Genomic DNA, 17,284 nt, shown 5'->3' with positions numbered 1-17,284 from the left:
TCATATTCAAAACAATGAAGGTATATGTCTCACAGTTTTGGGGTCACAGACGGTTGTATTCAGAAGCACTCTGTACCGCTGCAGAAACTGCTTGAACGTGTGGCGGATCGGAAATCCCAGTTTCCGGATTTTGATGGTATCAATCATTCCAGAATACCGCAGCTGACGTATGCACAGGTTTCTGTCAAAAACCTGAAGACAGAGACATTCCTAAGCTTGACTAGTAGAGTGGAGTGCACTATAGTATGGACAAATTGGACTTTCGTGGAATTATCCCATTTTCATTCTGTATAACGGCCTATATTGTTTCTGTTTTGTGTGAGTTTGACCTCTACCGATTGTGACATTGCACCGTAAAAACAACGAATCATGTCTTCCTGTATCTGGCCAAGTGCTACAAAACAATGAATCATGTCTTCCTGTATCTGGCCCAGTGCTACAAAATGGCTGCCTTATTCACCATGGACTTCTTATCGTCGTTGGGTTTGAAGCAGCGGATGAAATGGGGCTGGCATTTGGACAGGGCATTCATGAGGGAGTCCAGGGACTGACGGAACTGACCGCTCAGCGTGGACACCTGCCTCCTGCCATCCGTCTGGGCCACCTGCAGGGAGAAAAATCACAATGTCAACTGCGTGGATTTTTGGACCGTTGTCAGTGACTATCTCTGCAGGAAAGCTATGTGAAGAAACTGGTGGATATAGCTAATGGGAGTTGGCGTGAGAGTCAGAATCTTTAATAGTAACAACAGCCACAAACCCGTAGAGAGCTCTTGGGTGTCAAAACAATCCTGTTGTTGCTTGCAAGGTTCTTCACCACATTGGCAGAGAGCTCCTTCTCAAAGAGCTGTGGCAGCAGCTTGTTGGTGGATGCGCCAATCAACTTGAGGATGTCTGAGTTAAGAGCATCTCTGTTCTTCTCCAGGAATCCTGAAGGAAAAACATACAGGATCAAATGGTGCCCCCCCTCCCAAAAAAAACGTGACAATATCCAATTGATCATACTCCTATGTTTGAGCGAATCGACTACTGTTGTATAGGTGTGATCCCTTTTTTTCTGTTTACCTTTTGAGTCGTAGTGAACAACCCCAGCAAAATGGCAAATCCCAAACTCCATGTCGTGGGTGTTCTTGGATGGAATGTACTTGTTGCACTTCGCATGAGCCTGGTTCATCTTGTTCAGCATGGTGACATCTGTGCCCTGGAAGAAACATTCAAGGTTGTCACAAACCTCACCAATTCAGACTGCCACCACAACATGGTTGACTAGTGGAATTTGAGATTGTTTACCTTGGGAAAGTGGCTCTCCTCGTCGATCAGGGCCAACACGTTGAGGGGCTTCACAGCGAGGAGATCAAGGGTGTCCGTGTTGTCGCTAAAGGTGATGTTCTTCCAAACAATGTCCTCCTTGGTGTACTCCTCCTGCTCCAGCTTGAACACATGACGCACAAAAAACTGCTGCAGCTGCTCATTGGCAAAGTTGATGCATAGCTGTTCAAAGCTGCGAAAAAGCATGGGGAAAAGGTTTGTGTTATTGACTGGTTGGTTATATACCATCAGGGAGAGAGGATGAAGGACATACAAGGAGTATATTGCACACACAAACGACAAGGGAAATTAGTATTTGACATTGACTGGCATACCTGTTTGAGTCGAAGTTCTCAAAACCAAAGATGTCCAGCAATCCGATGGAGTTACGGACGTATTTGGGACCGTTGGTGGGAGTCTTATGGATGGCACTGTTGATTCTCCCAACGATCCAGATGAAGAGTTTGCCATATATTGCCTGAAGAAATCATGAGACAAACAACACACATTCTGTACACTTGAGTAGAATATGGACCAAACCCTAACTTGAAATGTGCATGTTTAACTCAACAATCAAATAAATCATGTATTGATGTCAATGGAAGACTTGAGTTAAGTCCATTCGCCCACGGATCTCAAGTTAGGATTCGGGCCTATGTGCCTTTGTGAATATTTATGTTTATGCCTCATCTCTTGTTACAGGCGAAAGCCTATTGTCTATCTTGCCTTGGTACCTTCAAACAGGAGCGGCCTCATTACCTTGACGAAGGCGTCCCTGGAGTCGGCTGCCTGTTCAGAGTTGAGGGGTTTGGACACTCGCTCTCTGTTGGTCATGAAGGAGCGGTAGGTCAGGCTCGCAGCCAGAGCCGCAGGCTGCACCTGTAGGAAACAGACAAAGACTATGTATATAGTAGGCCTTCATTGTAAATAAGAATTTGTTCTTAACTGACTTGCCTAGTTAAATAAAGCTTAATTTAAAAAATGTCAAATATAAACTACTGTATATTCAAGCAATAAGGCACGAGGGGGTATGGTATACGGCCAATATACCACGGCTAAGGGCTGTTCTTATGCATGACGCAACGTGGAGTGTTAGGACACAGCCCTTAGCCGTGGTATATTGGCCATATGTCACAAACCCTCGAGGTGCCTTATTGCTATTATAAACTGGCTACCAACGTAATTAGAGCAGTAAAAATACATGTTTTGTCATACCCATGGTATATGGTCTGATATGCCACGGCTTTCAGCCAATCAGCATTCAGGGCTCGAACCTCCCAGTTTATAAGTTATTACGGAACATACCAGCAAAGAATGAAAACGCCAATAAACATACATACCTCCAGCAATTTGGCAGCAAGGGTGAAGTAATCAGACAAACTGACATCAGAGCTCTCCATGTTATTCAAGATGGCGGCTGCAAGGCAAATAACAAAAGAAAACTTGGTCAATCACAGCTTTCACATAGAAAAAACAACAACATAAACATTTCAGTTGTACAACTGACTAGGTATCCATCCCCCTTTCCTTTCAACATTCAAGTATTTCAGGGTCTCAATACATTTGGCCATCGGGGTTGGGGGGGGATGACAAGGCGCAGGTCATATTCCCTAAGAACTCCGGTCATAGATCATACACTCAGACATTAACTGAGTCATACACCCAGAGAGGACCCCACCTTCGAAGCTGACATTGCCCAGGTGGAGGAGTGCAGCAAGCAGCTTGAGGATCTCCCAGCATTGGGTCTCAGTGAAAGTGAGGATCTTCAGGGCCGTGCGGATACGGGTATAGTCCTTAGCATCGTCACGTCCATCGCAGACAATACAGTCACCCTATAGAACACAGGGTCAGAGGTTATACTGTCGGTTGTAGCTATTACCCCATCTCTCTACTTAATTACAGCTACTATCGACAAGGGCTGTGGCGGTCACGACAGCCGGTGATTGTCAAGCAAATAATTATCGGTCTCACGGTAATTACCGTTAATTAACATAAACACATTTAGCATCTCCTGGCTTCCACACAAGCCACTGATGCGGACCTTTGGAACGTCTACATTTTAAAAAGTCTAATAAATCCATAGCCTACACCTTCACAATAAATCCATAATTTATTTTAGACAGGTCTAAAGAATTTCAGAAGAACAGAATAGCATACTCTGAGTTGTCCTTATGTTAGGCCTTGATCTGGCTATGCCATATGGCTGTGGGCTACACTAGTTCATTAAGCAGACATAATTTGCTTAGAATTCCGTGGCATTATTTTATATAATTTTATAGTATGAAGAATAAAATTGAACAAAGCTGAATAAAATATAAATATTTTCTCCAAACGATTTGAGGGAGTGCGCACATGCGTCTATTCTGTGTTGATCGGTTAACAAAGAAACAGGTATTCCTATTTGCTTCATTTAGAGTTATTAATGTAACTTTAGTTGTTCTACAAACTTAGGGCTATATGTTTTGATTTTTAATACATTATAAGGCTGCATGATGCGACTCTAATGATGATTAGAAAAAAGTCGCTTGAAAGACATGAGCTCTGCTTTGTTTTTTTGCGCAGGCTGTCCACACTTTGTCAGTCTCTCATTCAAAATTTGAGAAGCACTTGATAATGCCGTGAATTGTCTGGTAGCATCCCCTTTGTGTGGCCATAATGCACCCGAAAAAAAATCCAGGCTTGGCTCTCCATCAAGTGACTGGGTCTTTCTCACAGGCTACAAGTGAAGACAGACACATTGGGGACGCAACTGCGCGCGTCCTTATCCAGTTCCAAGGTGCATATTGAAGATATTGGAAGAACTGTCCACATTTACTTTTCATCAGCCAACAAGATGAGTAGGCCTAACGAACAGCAAAAGTACAAGCCTATGTCAATCTACTATCCCTCATAGTACAACGTTGACTTATTCTATTCTGTGCGAGAAATAAATATTCCAAACATAGTCTGGGACAGTTGTGGGATGCGATAAATCCCAAATGAATACAACCACTAGCATCAAAAAACCTTTTTTATGCAATGAGACAGACGCAAGAGATCAGAACGTTTATAGCTTAAAATGTTGATAAACTATTAGGCTATTTCTTCAAATAATAAGTGCAGCAATGTGCACATGGCAGTAGGTTATAAGTGTGAATGTTCCATTAGCTGGAAAACACCATTATCAAAAGTGACCACAAATGCAATTATGCATGTAATGCTTATATTATAAAGTTGCATTTTTATGGTGAAAATGATCTTCCTCAAACTTGAAACTCACGCGCTGCTTATGTATGACAGTTAGGCTCTACACCCCTTGTAAAAGCGGATTAATGTGCTTAATTTTAATAAGTTATTTGACCACTTTAGCTGTGATACAAACCTTATCAAAACATGTAGGTCTATGGGCTAGGCTACATGATTCGAAAAAGTTTTTTTTTAAAGTTGTATTGTTTTTTGCCTTAAGCTGGTCGACATTCACAAGTGATAATATATCATTCACAAGTGATAGGCTAATATTGTCACCCATCAGACTATTCTTGATTTAATCTTGTCTTTACATGTACTAAATAATATATGTGTGAAATTTATTTTGATTTAGAATGGACCATTATCATGCACCTGTCTCGAAACAGGGGCAGGGGGAAAAATACATGTCATCTATGCACTTAAATAGCGAATGAAGGACGCTTTTCATGTGGTTCATTTTAATTTTCACGGTAGGCTATACTCCTGTTGTAAAGAGAAGCAATGTGCTTAATATTAGGAAAGTTGAGAAATAAATATAGTAGGCCTAGCCTATAGAGAACTGATGGGATCCTCCTCTTTTTAATAGAGGCCATCACTCTGTTTTCTCACGCAATTGCATAGCCTATATAAAATGTTGTGCAACATTAGCGCATGGGCTCTCATGAAGTGTTTGATTAGATTTTCGATTACATTTGAATTGATGCCAGAGTGATTAGAGGGACAATAGAGTGCTGAGTACGAGGCAGTTGGCAAGGTTTGTAGGCTACTAATGACCATCAGCAGCATCAGAGCTTGGAGAAGCCTAATTACTGTGACTAAATGGTCATGTGGAATTTGACTGCCTTCATGACTGTGACTGCAGGTGTGGCGGTAATACGGTCACCACAACAGCCCTACTATCGACCCATCTCTTTTTTCCATGGTGATCCTAAAGCAAATCATATTTGTTAGGGGCTACAGCGTTCTACAAAATTACAGCTACTATTACCCAATCTATCTTCAAATGGTGATACTAAAGCAAATCATAAATCATACATGAGTTTGTTTTTCCAGCTCTGGGGCAGTTTCCTAGAAGCATTGTAAAGAGGGCGTCAGTAAAGAGGACGTCAGTAAAACTTAGTTGTACTCAGTAAAAATGTCCTTAATGAGGAAGATGTATGACTGTAAGTGGTAAAACCTGTAAGTGAGGATGTTTTAGTAGTGCGTTGCTATTACCCTCTTGAGGTAGCTGAATTCAGCGGCATTTCCCAAACACAGTGTTTTCTTCTGTTCTGCCGTCATCCCCGCTAACATGCAGTAGAATATGTGGTAGTTCCGCTCCTCCATGGCCTACGGTTAATTAGTCAAAAGGAACAGTAGTGTTACAACTAACTGTAAGTCGCTCTGGATAAGAGTGTCTGCTAAATGACTAAAATGTAAATGAGTATGAGAGACAACATCTCTAGACATTACACCATTTTGCCTGGTTACTGGACAATCCAACAATGGATTTGGTCCTCTTCCAAGTACGAACAAAGCATGTCAATGAGACTTAAATTAGATAAAACTGTTGTTTATGAGAGATAGTTTTGAAAGCAATTCACTTTGAGGCAATTAGCTATGAGATTTCTACATTTCATTCAAATATAAGGACAACAGCAAAACATCCTGGTTCACCAATTGTTTTGATTTTACAGCTTATGCTTCCACACCTGATGGCAGACACGAGACTTCTCCAGTAAGTACTCTTCCATGCGAGCGCCTTCGATGGCGCCATCTTTGTTGAAGAAGATTTCCACGTATTTCCCAAAGCGGCTGGAGTTATTGTTGCGAATTGTTTTGGCATTCCCAAATGCTGGGGGAACACAGAAATGGGAAGTGTGTCATGGGTAGCAACAGTTGTGATAATGCGGGAGAGAGAGATTTTAATAGTAAAGAGATCCTACCTTCCAGTATAGGGTTAGCCTCCAGTATCTGCTGCTCTATCCAGGAGTGCTGTCCACTTACTGCAGCAAGGAACTGAAGGACCAGCTTGGTGCTCTCTGTCTTCCCTGCACCTGACTCTCCACTAACAGGAAGAAAGAGATAGTGGGTCATATTCTTGGATTTCAGTTTAATTCCAGTGTAAATCTCAATATAAAAAGTATAACTGAACCACTTAAAAGAGCATCTTCCAAAACATTTGAATATGTGACTGTTCTGCCTTGGTTTCCTTTTGTCCAACCGAATGACTTGGGTGTCAAAAGCAGAACATTGCCCATCTGGGATAGATGTACTTTTGGCCTCACCTAATGATGCAGCACTGGTCTCGGTTTTGGCGGCGCATGTTGAAGTAGCAGGTATCTGCGATGGCAAAGACGTGCGGGGGCAGCTCACCCAGCCTACGCCCGCGGTACAGCCTCACTTGGTCGGCTGTATAGAGAGGAAGCTCTTGGTAGGGGTTGACTGCCACCAGCACAGAGCCTGTGTAGGTCTGGACACAGCACAGTAACAGCGATTTAGGCTTGTGCCGCCAAATTTTTTTTTGGAGCACCCTGTAACAGCGACTAATGTTATAACACTAGTTAATGTAATAACCTTTGTATTTGTAATACATTTTCTATTTTTTAAGTAGTAAAACCAGTTAATCTAATAACTTGCTGGGTAACGTAATAAAATGTTGATTGGTTAATGTAATAACTTTACCAGCTAAATGTAATGTTATTACATTAACCGGTGGTTATTACATTAACTGGTGAGTAACAACTTTTTTGATGAATAGTGTAATAACTTCAACCAGTCAGGTAATAGTTTTTATGTAGTGCACATACCACCACCTACTGCCAATTACAACACAAACAAACTCATGCACATCATACATGAATGCTCATACATAGAGACACTCACAAGCACACATTGAAATGTACACCCTTACATAAAAACCACATGATTTCACACAAAATTTCACGTGAAACCATGTGAAAAATCGTGTTTTTGGAACACTTCACATGTGATCATGTTTTCACAGTATGCTACAATCCGCAAAAACACTACATTAATTACTATAGTATATACTACAGTTTTCTTTTACTACAGTATTATACTATAGGTAACTGTTAATACTACAGTATACTACAATATTCAACATAGTGTTTTTGCTGTCAGTGAATACAATAATATTCATACCATAGTGCACTATAGTATTTTGTCATGTGGGTGTAGTACATCATTATCCATTAGGGGACTCACATAGATGATGCCCTGCCTGTGTCGGACCAGCAGGTTCCTGAGGAGCCCGGCCTCGTTGAGGTCCCCCAGGCGGATCATGTCGTCCACCCCCTCCACTGAGGTGGGGTGCATCACCCTGATGGAGCCCTCCTCCTTCTGGGAGAGCTTGTGTTCCTGGAATGACATAGGACAATTCAGGAAGTTATATGGCTGTGCGATGTGAACTTTCGCGCAAATCTTCCATTGACATCAATGTAGGATTTGTTAGAAATCTTTGGTTACATATAACGTAACTTTGTTGAGGCCTGAAGGTCTGAAAACTTAGGATTTGGTTTAATACCATCCATTTAAGTTTGTGGGTTTGGCATTATATTGTTGTATGACTGACCAAAGCAGAATGCAAGATCATTGTCTATGGAAGTACAGTAGAAAGACATGATGTCAACATTCTAGAGTGCCCAACCTCTATAGTAAATGAGATATAGTAGTTTAATAGATTATTCCCTACAGATAATGACTTAAATCTTGAGCTCATTTGGAGCTCCCTAGTGGCGAAGCGGTCTAAGTCACTGCATCTTAGTGCAAGAGGCGTCACTACAGTCCCTGGTTCGATCCAGGCTGTATCACATTCGGCCTTGATTGGGAGTCCCATAGGGCAATTGGCCCAGCGTCGTCCAGGTTTGACTGGGGTAGGACGTCATTGTAAATAAGAATTTGTTCTTCACTGACTTGCCATAGTTAAATAAAGGTTACACGCATTTACATTTGAGACCAACAGTACATTCAAACACAGTAGACACACAATTCAACACAATACATGTAATAAAGAAATGCCATGGTCACCTTTCCTTCATCATCCACCAGTAGCTGGTGTCCAGTATCGGTCAATTTGACCCGGGCCCCGATGGGCACCCCGATACCAGGGTCCACCCACACCCACTCACCCTGAAAGCAAGGAGCACAGTGGGTCATGGTCAGAGTCATACATTGAAAGAATGCAGCTTTTACCCTTAATTTAATTCAATTGAAGAAAGTAGTGTGCCTGCAATAAAGATAAATAAAAGAGCCTTTCGTGAACTAACACGAGCACTTGACTTCTTTCCCTCTTACTAGCTCTGACTGCTGATAGCTACTTTATTGAGGAGAAATGTACTTACTATGACTGAGATAGGTGGTTGTCCCATCTAGCCACTGTATCTTACGATGAATGAACTAACTGTAAGTCACTCTGGGTAAGAGTGTCTGCTAAATGACTCAAATGTAAACGAATATGAGAGCCACTAAATCATTTGTGGAGCATCAAGATTGCAAGTGTGCTAAAGATCATTGTTTGTGCTGTCCTATTGGCCATAGGAGTTGGTTATATGTACGGCGCAAACAGATATGGGAAAAGACTAAGGATTTCCCATTTCAAGCCATTTCCTGAAATGAATGGCAATGGCATTGACTCCAAACCCTAGACGATCACATCCAGACACAATTGGCAGAGATTCTCCATAGAATGACTAGGCAATGGAAGTGTTGATTACATTACATTTCAAAAACCGTTATAATCAAAGCATGGCATTCAGGTTACATTGATCAAATAGTCAACAAAGATTATGTTGAGGATCTTACCTTTCTCAACATCACCATAATATAACCCTCCTTTTCCCTAAATTCAAGAAACAAGAAAGACAAAAGTCATGCATTTTCAAAACATTATCTGTGGACTACATAAGTCTGGACATAGTGTGATCTCAGTGTGTGTCTTCTCAATGTTGTATGAAAGACTTCGCTGTCATTCCATTTTTAAGATCCAATGGTGATTATATGGTGACAATGGTGCGCAATAACTACAATCATCCATACAAACAACATACATGGCAAACAATACAGAACTTAATTTAATAATTCTGCTACCTTTCTCTATAAGCATGACTGAAATGACTACACATCGTTACCCTACACCATTCAGCCTAACGACTCTATAAGGGTGACTGAAATGACTGCACATCGTTACTCTACACCATTCAGCCTAACAATTCTATAAGGGTGACTGAAATGACTGCACATCGTTACTCTACACCAAAACAACCACACAAAAAAAAAACATATCAGCCATCTTACTTACAGCAACTCAAGTGATGGTCCTCATTGAAATCCCAGTCCTTTAGTAAGTCCTGTGCAGTTGTTGTGGAGCTCAAATGTTTGTTAGCTGACGTTCACTCCAACCCACCTGGATACCACAAGGAACAAGGAAATGGGTGGCACCCTTGACACATCTCCTTTATGGCACTTTGACTTTGATCTGTCATGCTGCAGACTCACAGCTCAAGAAGACAGGAGCAAAGTCAACTCCTACCCACTCACTCTCCTAATGTGTTTGGCTCAATTTGCCCTTCAATTCTGGGCCTTCTTCTAACCATAAATAGTGGAAAGACCATAATAATATATTTAAAAATCTACAACTTCAACTACAGTACGTGTTAAGATAGAGTTTGTGAGTTAGGACCACTTATGGGAGTGCCCTTTGGACCTATGGGTTGAAGTCAGATGTCACTGGTCTAAGTATTACAACATGAATGAGGTAGTAAATCACTGAGATAGTTAGCCATCTAATACAGTACTAGGAGGGAGACCGGTCCCCATACCTGCCTGTGTCACTCTGATAACAATTAGTTGAGGAATTCCCTCCAGATAATAAGACTTGTGCGTCACCACACACACACTGACAGTCATTGGCTGTACAATAATAAGACATTTATTTCCTACAGTAAGCACTGTGTCCCGTTCAAAGAGCACATCTCACCGAGCAACAGCAAACTACTCCAGACTGACATCTAAACTCTGTGGTGCCCTCAATCTGTGGTGCCCATTGTCCATGATTGTAAAATAGTAATTGTTTCTTCACTGAACACAAATGATATGAAACGAATGGGGTCCAGATTGAGGGCAGATTTCCTTGTGGAATTAGAAAACAAAACAGGTGATATACACTTGATGAGGCGCCACACGAGTCATATTACATACAAATGAGGGAAGTTGATGTAACCCGTTCTGATAAGGATATCATAAAGGTATGTCAATATCCTGGATTGCTTATTGGAAGGAAATTAAAGTAGGAAATGAAACGAACAACTCCCTGTGACTCTAGTCACAGCCTTGACCTTATTAGCTTCGTAAGAGGTCAAGAACAGATTTTTTTTACATGGGTTGAAGAAGGGTCAGGGTAAGCTAATGTGTTTACTGTAAGTAAGCTATGATATCAGCTGTTTTTCTTTTTACCGCTGAAATCCTGATACACAAAATGATGCAGTGTTTTCAACTATGTAAGTACACAGTTGCGGTCTAATATGGCACAATCACACATTTCTTAAATAATTCCCAATTCTTTGGTCAAATAAGTTGAAATTGAAGAAATTTGTCAGCGATGAGTCCAGATTTGAATCCCATCAAAAACCTAAGGAGAGGTCTTAAAAGGCAGTTTGCCACTAAAGAGTGGGCCAAATTGCCGGTAGAAAGGTGGAGCAAGCTCTAGGATGGCTACAAGAAATGTTTGTAGGCAGTTATCTTTGCCAAAGGCTGTGCCAAGCACTAGCTCCTAGGTGCCAATCATTTTGTCAATGCCATTTGTTTTCACTTTCTAAATTAAAAAAGCTGAGGGTTGTGGCTGGTGAAATGTAACCACTCTCAAATTCATAAACAGAGTTATGTATGCAAGAACTGATAATCAATGATATCAAAATTATAGTTTTAACCATGTTTGGAGATACAGTGTACGATGGTTGAACTGAGCATTTGTAAGTTATATTCTTCAAAAATCAATGGTTACGTATTATTCATGTATCAGTCCAAAAATGGATGACTGCTGATTTCCCCTTTAAGTCACCCCCCAACGACAAAAAATATGCTCTGCAATGTTCCAAATCCAACAACAAGGTGTGAAGACCCCCCCCCAAAAAAAAAAATTGTGAAGACTGCAAGACGCCAATATAGCCGCAACGTTAAGATCGAGTCCACTTTAATTTTGCCTATGGGTTCATCCAGTGCACTGTTGCCATTGACCTCACCTTGATATACAGTCAGTGGCTACAATCCAAAGAATCTTATCAGGCTCATATTGCACTTATCTCCAGTTTATATAGTCATCTTTGCATGGAGTTTCTAGGAGCGGTACACAGTGGATATGGTCAGTAAATGAGTGCGGTGAGCAATGGGGCAGAGTAAAGATACAGATAGGCCTGGGCGTATACATGGGAGTTGCTACATACAATCTTTCATTTATTAACGTACAATTGATAGTCTCCTCCTCCATGATGTCATGGAACCCTGTTGGCTCATGATTCATGAGGGTGAAACCTTGACAATGTTCCATATATATATATATATATATATATATGACAGGTTGTTTTGTCAGGGGTTTCGTAGACAACGGGTCTTTTTAGGAGATAGAATTGTGTTGTACAGAACTTCCATGACTCTGAGATCTTTATATTTGACTCTGACATGATTGTGTCAGGTGACAAAACAAATTTGGCAATCTGCCATCTTAATAAATTGTTTATACAATTCAGTATCGTTTTACTGAGCTGTGTATCCATAGGGTAATAAATCCTTTCTAGAGATTGCTACGGTTGTCATATTAACCCTTGTGTAATCTTAACATTATGTATACTCCCCTTTGTCATAAGGGTCAAAAATGACCCGCCTTCACTAAACTAAGCTTAATTGAATTTTAAACCCCAAATCTATTTTGCATGAAGAAACAACCTGTCATTCATCACAAACTTTGTGAATATCAGGGTTTTCCCTCTTCACAATTCAGAAAGAATGCATTTAATCAGTGGACACCACATGTTTTTATTACAACACACCTGTCATAATTGTTTTCTTTACTAAAGTAGAGATTAATTATCATTATTATTATTGCTAAAGGTACTGTAGAGGTGTAAACATACAAGTGCTATCTCTTGCTAAAAAGTGTATAGCCTAAGCAAGTAGCAGAAATGTGCAGAAAATTGTTTTGAATGCATTTTATTGAAGGGAAACAATAATAGTTTGAACTTTTTTGGCAACATAGTGATATATTCTTATATACTGTACAATGAGGAATTCAACTACAAAATACTAGTCTTCTCCCATTTTTTTAACCATTGCCCCACCCACAAGGTGTATAAACAACACCAATAAATAAGAATAAAATAAGATAATAGATACAAAACAAAAATGTGAAAAACATAAATCAATCAACTCTAATTACCACATGTAGGACAGTATGCATGTGTGTGTGCATGGACTTTGCAGATGTATTTCTCACATGTGCAGCACATAGTATTTGTTTTACAGTCCTTCTTTGGGGAGCAGAATTGGCATCTCCACCTCTTGCCTGCCCCAGCTGCAGCCTCAGGTGGATCAGGACAAGATTCAGCCCCCTGAACAGCTTTCACAAGCGCTGCAGAGGCTGCTGTGCGGGGAGGCGCTCCCTTCTTTGAATGTGTGGGGTTACAAGTGCCTTTCCCAGCTCCTCCAGGAACACCCTCCTCTTGTTCCGCTTACCAGGCATCCAGGTAGGGTTGATCTTGTTTCATATCACAAAGGTATTGTATGAGGACACATAAATTATGTTATGGAAGATGACCAGGGGCCAGCGGGCAGTCATCCTCCTGCAGCTGTAAGTTCCAATCACCTTGTCCAGGTTGGCCACACCTTTGTTGTGGTTGTAGTCCAGGATTATGGCTGGCTTCCTGTCCTCACAATCACTGATCTCAGCCGTTTTGTGCAATGTGCTCAGGAGGACCACATTCTTGTTCATCTTTGGAGGTAAGAAGCTAGAGTGGTGGTGGGGTGAAGGCAAACTTTGATGAGAAGGCCCCTCTCCCCCTTGTTGCGAGGAGTGCAGAGGGGAGCTCAGGCGTGTCCTTTCTAACTCTGCCAACCATGGTGATCTTCCTCTTCAGGAGCTGCTGGCTGAGTTCATAAGAGGTGAAGAAATTGGCACACGTGACATTGTGCCCCCTCAGTCCATCTGTCACATCAAGCACAACCCGCATGCCCTGGTTCTTCTCCGGGCCTCCACTGGTCGGCTTCCCTGTGTAGACTTGTATCTTCCAAGCGTAGCTGGATTGTGCGTTACAGGCCAACCATATCTTGATACCATACTTTGCTGGCTTGCTGGGCATATACTGCCGGAAAGGACAGCGACCTTTTGACAGAGGAGATCACTATCAGTAATTAGTATCAGTGTCACAGAAAACAATCACATAAATCAATGATATGACAGCAATACATAATAAAATTAACAGTGAAAATCACTTACATTACAGATATGAAAATTAAAATGTACCTCTGAATGGAACCAGTTTCTCATCCACTGTTACTTCAGGCCCAGGGTTGTAGAGGTATGGCAGACGCTCCACCCACTTCTCCTAGACCTCTCTTATGGCCGCCAGTTTGTCTCTCACACGTCTTGCAGGTCTTGACTCACGGTAATCAAATCGTAGCATTCTTGCGAAAGTGTGAAAGACTTTCAGTGGCATCGTGGTACGGAAAATCACCCTTCCACTCTCTGCATCCCAGAGACTACATGTAGCCTCCCAGAGACTACATGTAGCCTCGCCTCGGGACCTATACACACCCGCTAAGATTAGCAGCCCTATGTAGGCATGCAGGTCAATCTCATCCATCCTTTTCCATTTGTCTCCATATTTACGGAAACCCTCCTAATGTGTCATCTCCAGGATGATTTCTTCGATGGCTGGTGTGATGAACATGTAGAATGTTGAGGCGATGTCCTGGGCATGGGCAACTGCATGTCTTGTGGGCCCTGGAGTCATCCTTATGAAAGTTTGTGCTGCCATCCTGCCCTGGTTGCCATATGGTGACAAGGACCATGCTATTTTGCTGTTCTTTGACAAAAATGTCTCTCTTTCAGCTTGGGGGATTTCTTCTTCATCTGAAGATGATGTATTGTGCTCTGGGTTGTATTATTCCCCATCTTCTTCAGATACCTCCTCCTCTTCTAAATAATTGTTCTCTTGTTTCTCCTGGACATCTGAAAAGAAATCAGATCTATGACCTGTTGGGCCCTGAAACGTGCACTCATGGCTTCAGCAAAGAGAGAACTGGGGGGACTGTCATCTGCAGCACCTTTATAGACTCAGACTGCATTCCCCATTAGTAAACAATGCTTTCAAGAAATGTTTATTTTCTCTGAAATTGTTTTTATTTTGTCTGTGAACTTGAGTCATGTGTGGGGTCGTGGAGGTGTAACAGTGTAGGTTCCGTCCCTCTCTTCGCCCCAACCTGGGCACGAACCAGGGACCCTTGCACACATCAACAACTGACACCCCACGAAGCATCGTTACCCATCACGCCACAAAAGCCACGGCCCTTGCAACGCAAGGGGAAACCCTACTTCAAGTCTCAGAGCGAGTGACGTCACTGATTGAAATGCTATTAGCGTGCACCACCGCTAACTAACTAGCCATTTCACATCGGTTACAGAGGGGAGATGCTGCACGTGCACAAGGAAGTTTTAGTTTTGTCTGAGTTCAATCAGCAGCACACAATCTCAATTTCTCATTGTGTGTGTGTGTGTGTGTGTGTGTGTGTGTCTCTTTGTGGTTTTTGTGGTGTGTAAATTATTTTATAACTGCCAGGTCAAAAATGGCCCTAAGATAATCTTTGTACCCTGGTGGTGTACAACTTTCATGGAAATATGAACAAAGGCGATGTTTCACCTTTTCTAATGTTGGGGTCACTCTAGGAAAAGTCAATTTTCAAGGTGAAAAAATATCATTTAGGGGGTTTTCTCTGCTGTTAAACATAGTGGCGGGTCATTTTTGACCCTTATTAAGACACACAAGGGTTAATACTTAGTGAAAGTCTACAGACCCCTTGCAGTCTTCACATTTTGCTGCCTAAATATTACATCTAAAAAGGGATTCAATTGTATTTTTTTCCTACGGATCTACACAACCTATTCCACATTTTCAAAGTTAATTAAATATATCAAACATTTTCCAAATGAATAATGGTCTTGATTGTGTACATCTTCACAACCCAAAGTTAATACTTGGTGGAAGCACCTTTGGCAGTCATCACAGCTGGGAATCATTGAGTAATATTCTACCAATGTTGTGCAAACATACTGTAACCATTGTTTTTGACAAATTTGCTCAAGCTCAATAAATTTGGTTGGGCATCACTGATGGACAGCAATATTCAAACCATGTCTCTGATTTTCAAGCAAATTTAAGTCAGGACTCAGGACTAAGACTAGACCACAACACCTCTTGGAAAGTCATTCTGGTGTGTCTGACAAACATTTGTGTAATCATATAATGCTGTGTTCTGCATCATCTGATGCAAAATGTATCATACAGGGATGATTTCAGTATTTTGAAAGTTACATATTTTGAAAACTTGAGTACTGACAAGCAAAACATTTTTGGGAATATGTCAACAATGGACTAATGAAACAAATACCAAAATATAGGTTTTTGAGTGGAATGTTCTATAAATTTGCGACAAGGTTTGAATATTGCTGTCCATCAATGATCCCCAACCAAATTGACTGAGGTTGTGCAATTTTGACAAAGAACAATTTATATAGGTTGCCCTAAGCGTTGTGTAAGGTTGGTACAATGTTATTCAAATGCTTCCCACAGTTGTGTCAAATTGGCTGGATGTCCTTTAGGTGATAGACCATTCTTGATACACACAGGAAACTATTGAGAGTGAAAAACCCAGCAGCGTTGCAGTTCTTGACACAAACCAGTGCGCCTGGCTCCTACTACCATACCCAGTTCAAAGGCACTTCCATTTGTCGTCTTGCCCATTCACCCTCTGAATGAAACACATACACAACACGTCTCAAGGCTTAAAAAAAATATATATATTCTCCTCTTCATCTACTCCGATTGAAGTAGATTTAACAAGTGACATCAATAAGGGATCATAGCTTTCACCTGGATTCACCTGGATAGTCATGGAGAGCAGGTGTTCTTAATGTTTTGTATACATTTCCACACTAGGAGGTTGGAATAATACTGTGAAATTGCATAAATTATGATAATGCCATTATAGTGTAAGAGGTGTTTGGTGGGATGGAGTTTTGGACTGCCTGGTGACCAGGCGGTAAATTAGTTTAAAGCCCAATAAGGGAGTTCCAAACCTTTCTGCCAATAAAAGCTAGTTTTCAGTTTTCCCCTCCCCACTCAGACCACTCCCAGACAGTCCTAGCTAAAGTATTGGTGCAGAAATTGCTCTTTGCTGAGAAGCCGTTTTTCTTTTTGACCATTTTAATTGAAAACAATCACATTAAGGTACTTAATTGTAACCCAGACATTATTTGATATTGAGATAAAAATGGCTGCACTGGACCTACGCAATAAACATTCTCATTTTGTATTTCTTAGTAATTTGGACAATATGAAAAAATGTATCACTTTGAAACCGTGGAGTAGGTTGTGTAGATCAATAAGAAAACATTTAGAATTTTAAGGCAGCAAAATGTGAGGACTGTGGAAAGGGTTTGTAGACTCCCACTAGCAACGATAGCATGCCAGCATACCGCTAAT

At 41.2% G+C, this 17,284-nt stretch overlaps 1 protein-coding gene across 1 annotated transcript in view; it reads right to left on the bottom strand.

The window, feature by feature from the left end:
- myo7bb (myosin VIIBb) overlaps positions 1 to 10,087 on the bottom strand; it is a 30,774-nt gene extending 20,687 nt beyond the window's left edge. The window contains exons 1-17 of the mRNA XM_014139404.2: positions 9,835 to 10,087; positions 9,339 to 9,375; positions 8,565 to 8,666; positions 7,743 to 7,895; positions 6,803 to 6,987; positions 6,461 to 6,582; positions 6,227 to 6,369; positions 5,751 to 5,864; positions 2,986 to 3,139; positions 2,648 to 2,724; positions 2,067 to 2,186; positions 1,643 to 1,785; positions 1,290 to 1,500; positions 1,065 to 1,200; positions 760 to 929; positions 461 to 604; positions 34 to 192 (exon numbers count right to left, since the gene is read on the bottom strand). Coding sequence (XP_013994879.2) covers positions 34 to 192; positions 461 to 604; positions 760 to 929; positions 1,065 to 1,200; positions 1,290 to 1,500; positions 1,643 to 1,785; positions 2,067 to 2,186; positions 2,648 to 2,724; positions 2,986 to 3,139; positions 5,751 to 5,864; positions 6,227 to 6,369; positions 6,461 to 6,582; positions 6,803 to 6,987; positions 7,743 to 7,895; positions 8,565 to 8,666; positions 9,339 to 9,356 — 2,151 coding nt within the window. The 5' untranslated portion in view covers positions 9,357 to 9,375; positions 9,835 to 10,087. The remainder of the gene's footprint in view (positions 1 to 33; positions 193 to 460; positions 605 to 759; positions 930 to 1,064; positions 1,201 to 1,289; positions 1,501 to 1,642; positions 1,786 to 2,066; positions 2,187 to 2,647; positions 2,725 to 2,985; positions 3,140 to 5,750; positions 5,865 to 6,226; positions 6,370 to 6,460; positions 6,583 to 6,802; positions 6,988 to 7,742; positions 7,896 to 8,564; positions 8,667 to 9,338; positions 9,376 to 9,834) is intronic.
- Positions 10,088 to 17,284: the final 7,197 nt, after the last annotated feature.

This window comes from Salmo salar, chromosome ssa14 (assembly GCF_905237065.1).
Source record: "Salmo salar chromosome ssa14, Ssal_v3.1, whole genome shotgun sequence".
Classification (NCBI taxonomy): domain Eukaryota; kingdom Metazoa; phylum Chordata; class Actinopteri; order Salmoniformes; family Salmonidae; genus Salmo; species Salmo salar.
Note: the sequence above shows the minus strand (reverse complement) of the source record. Positions and strands in the feature narration are given on the sequence as shown.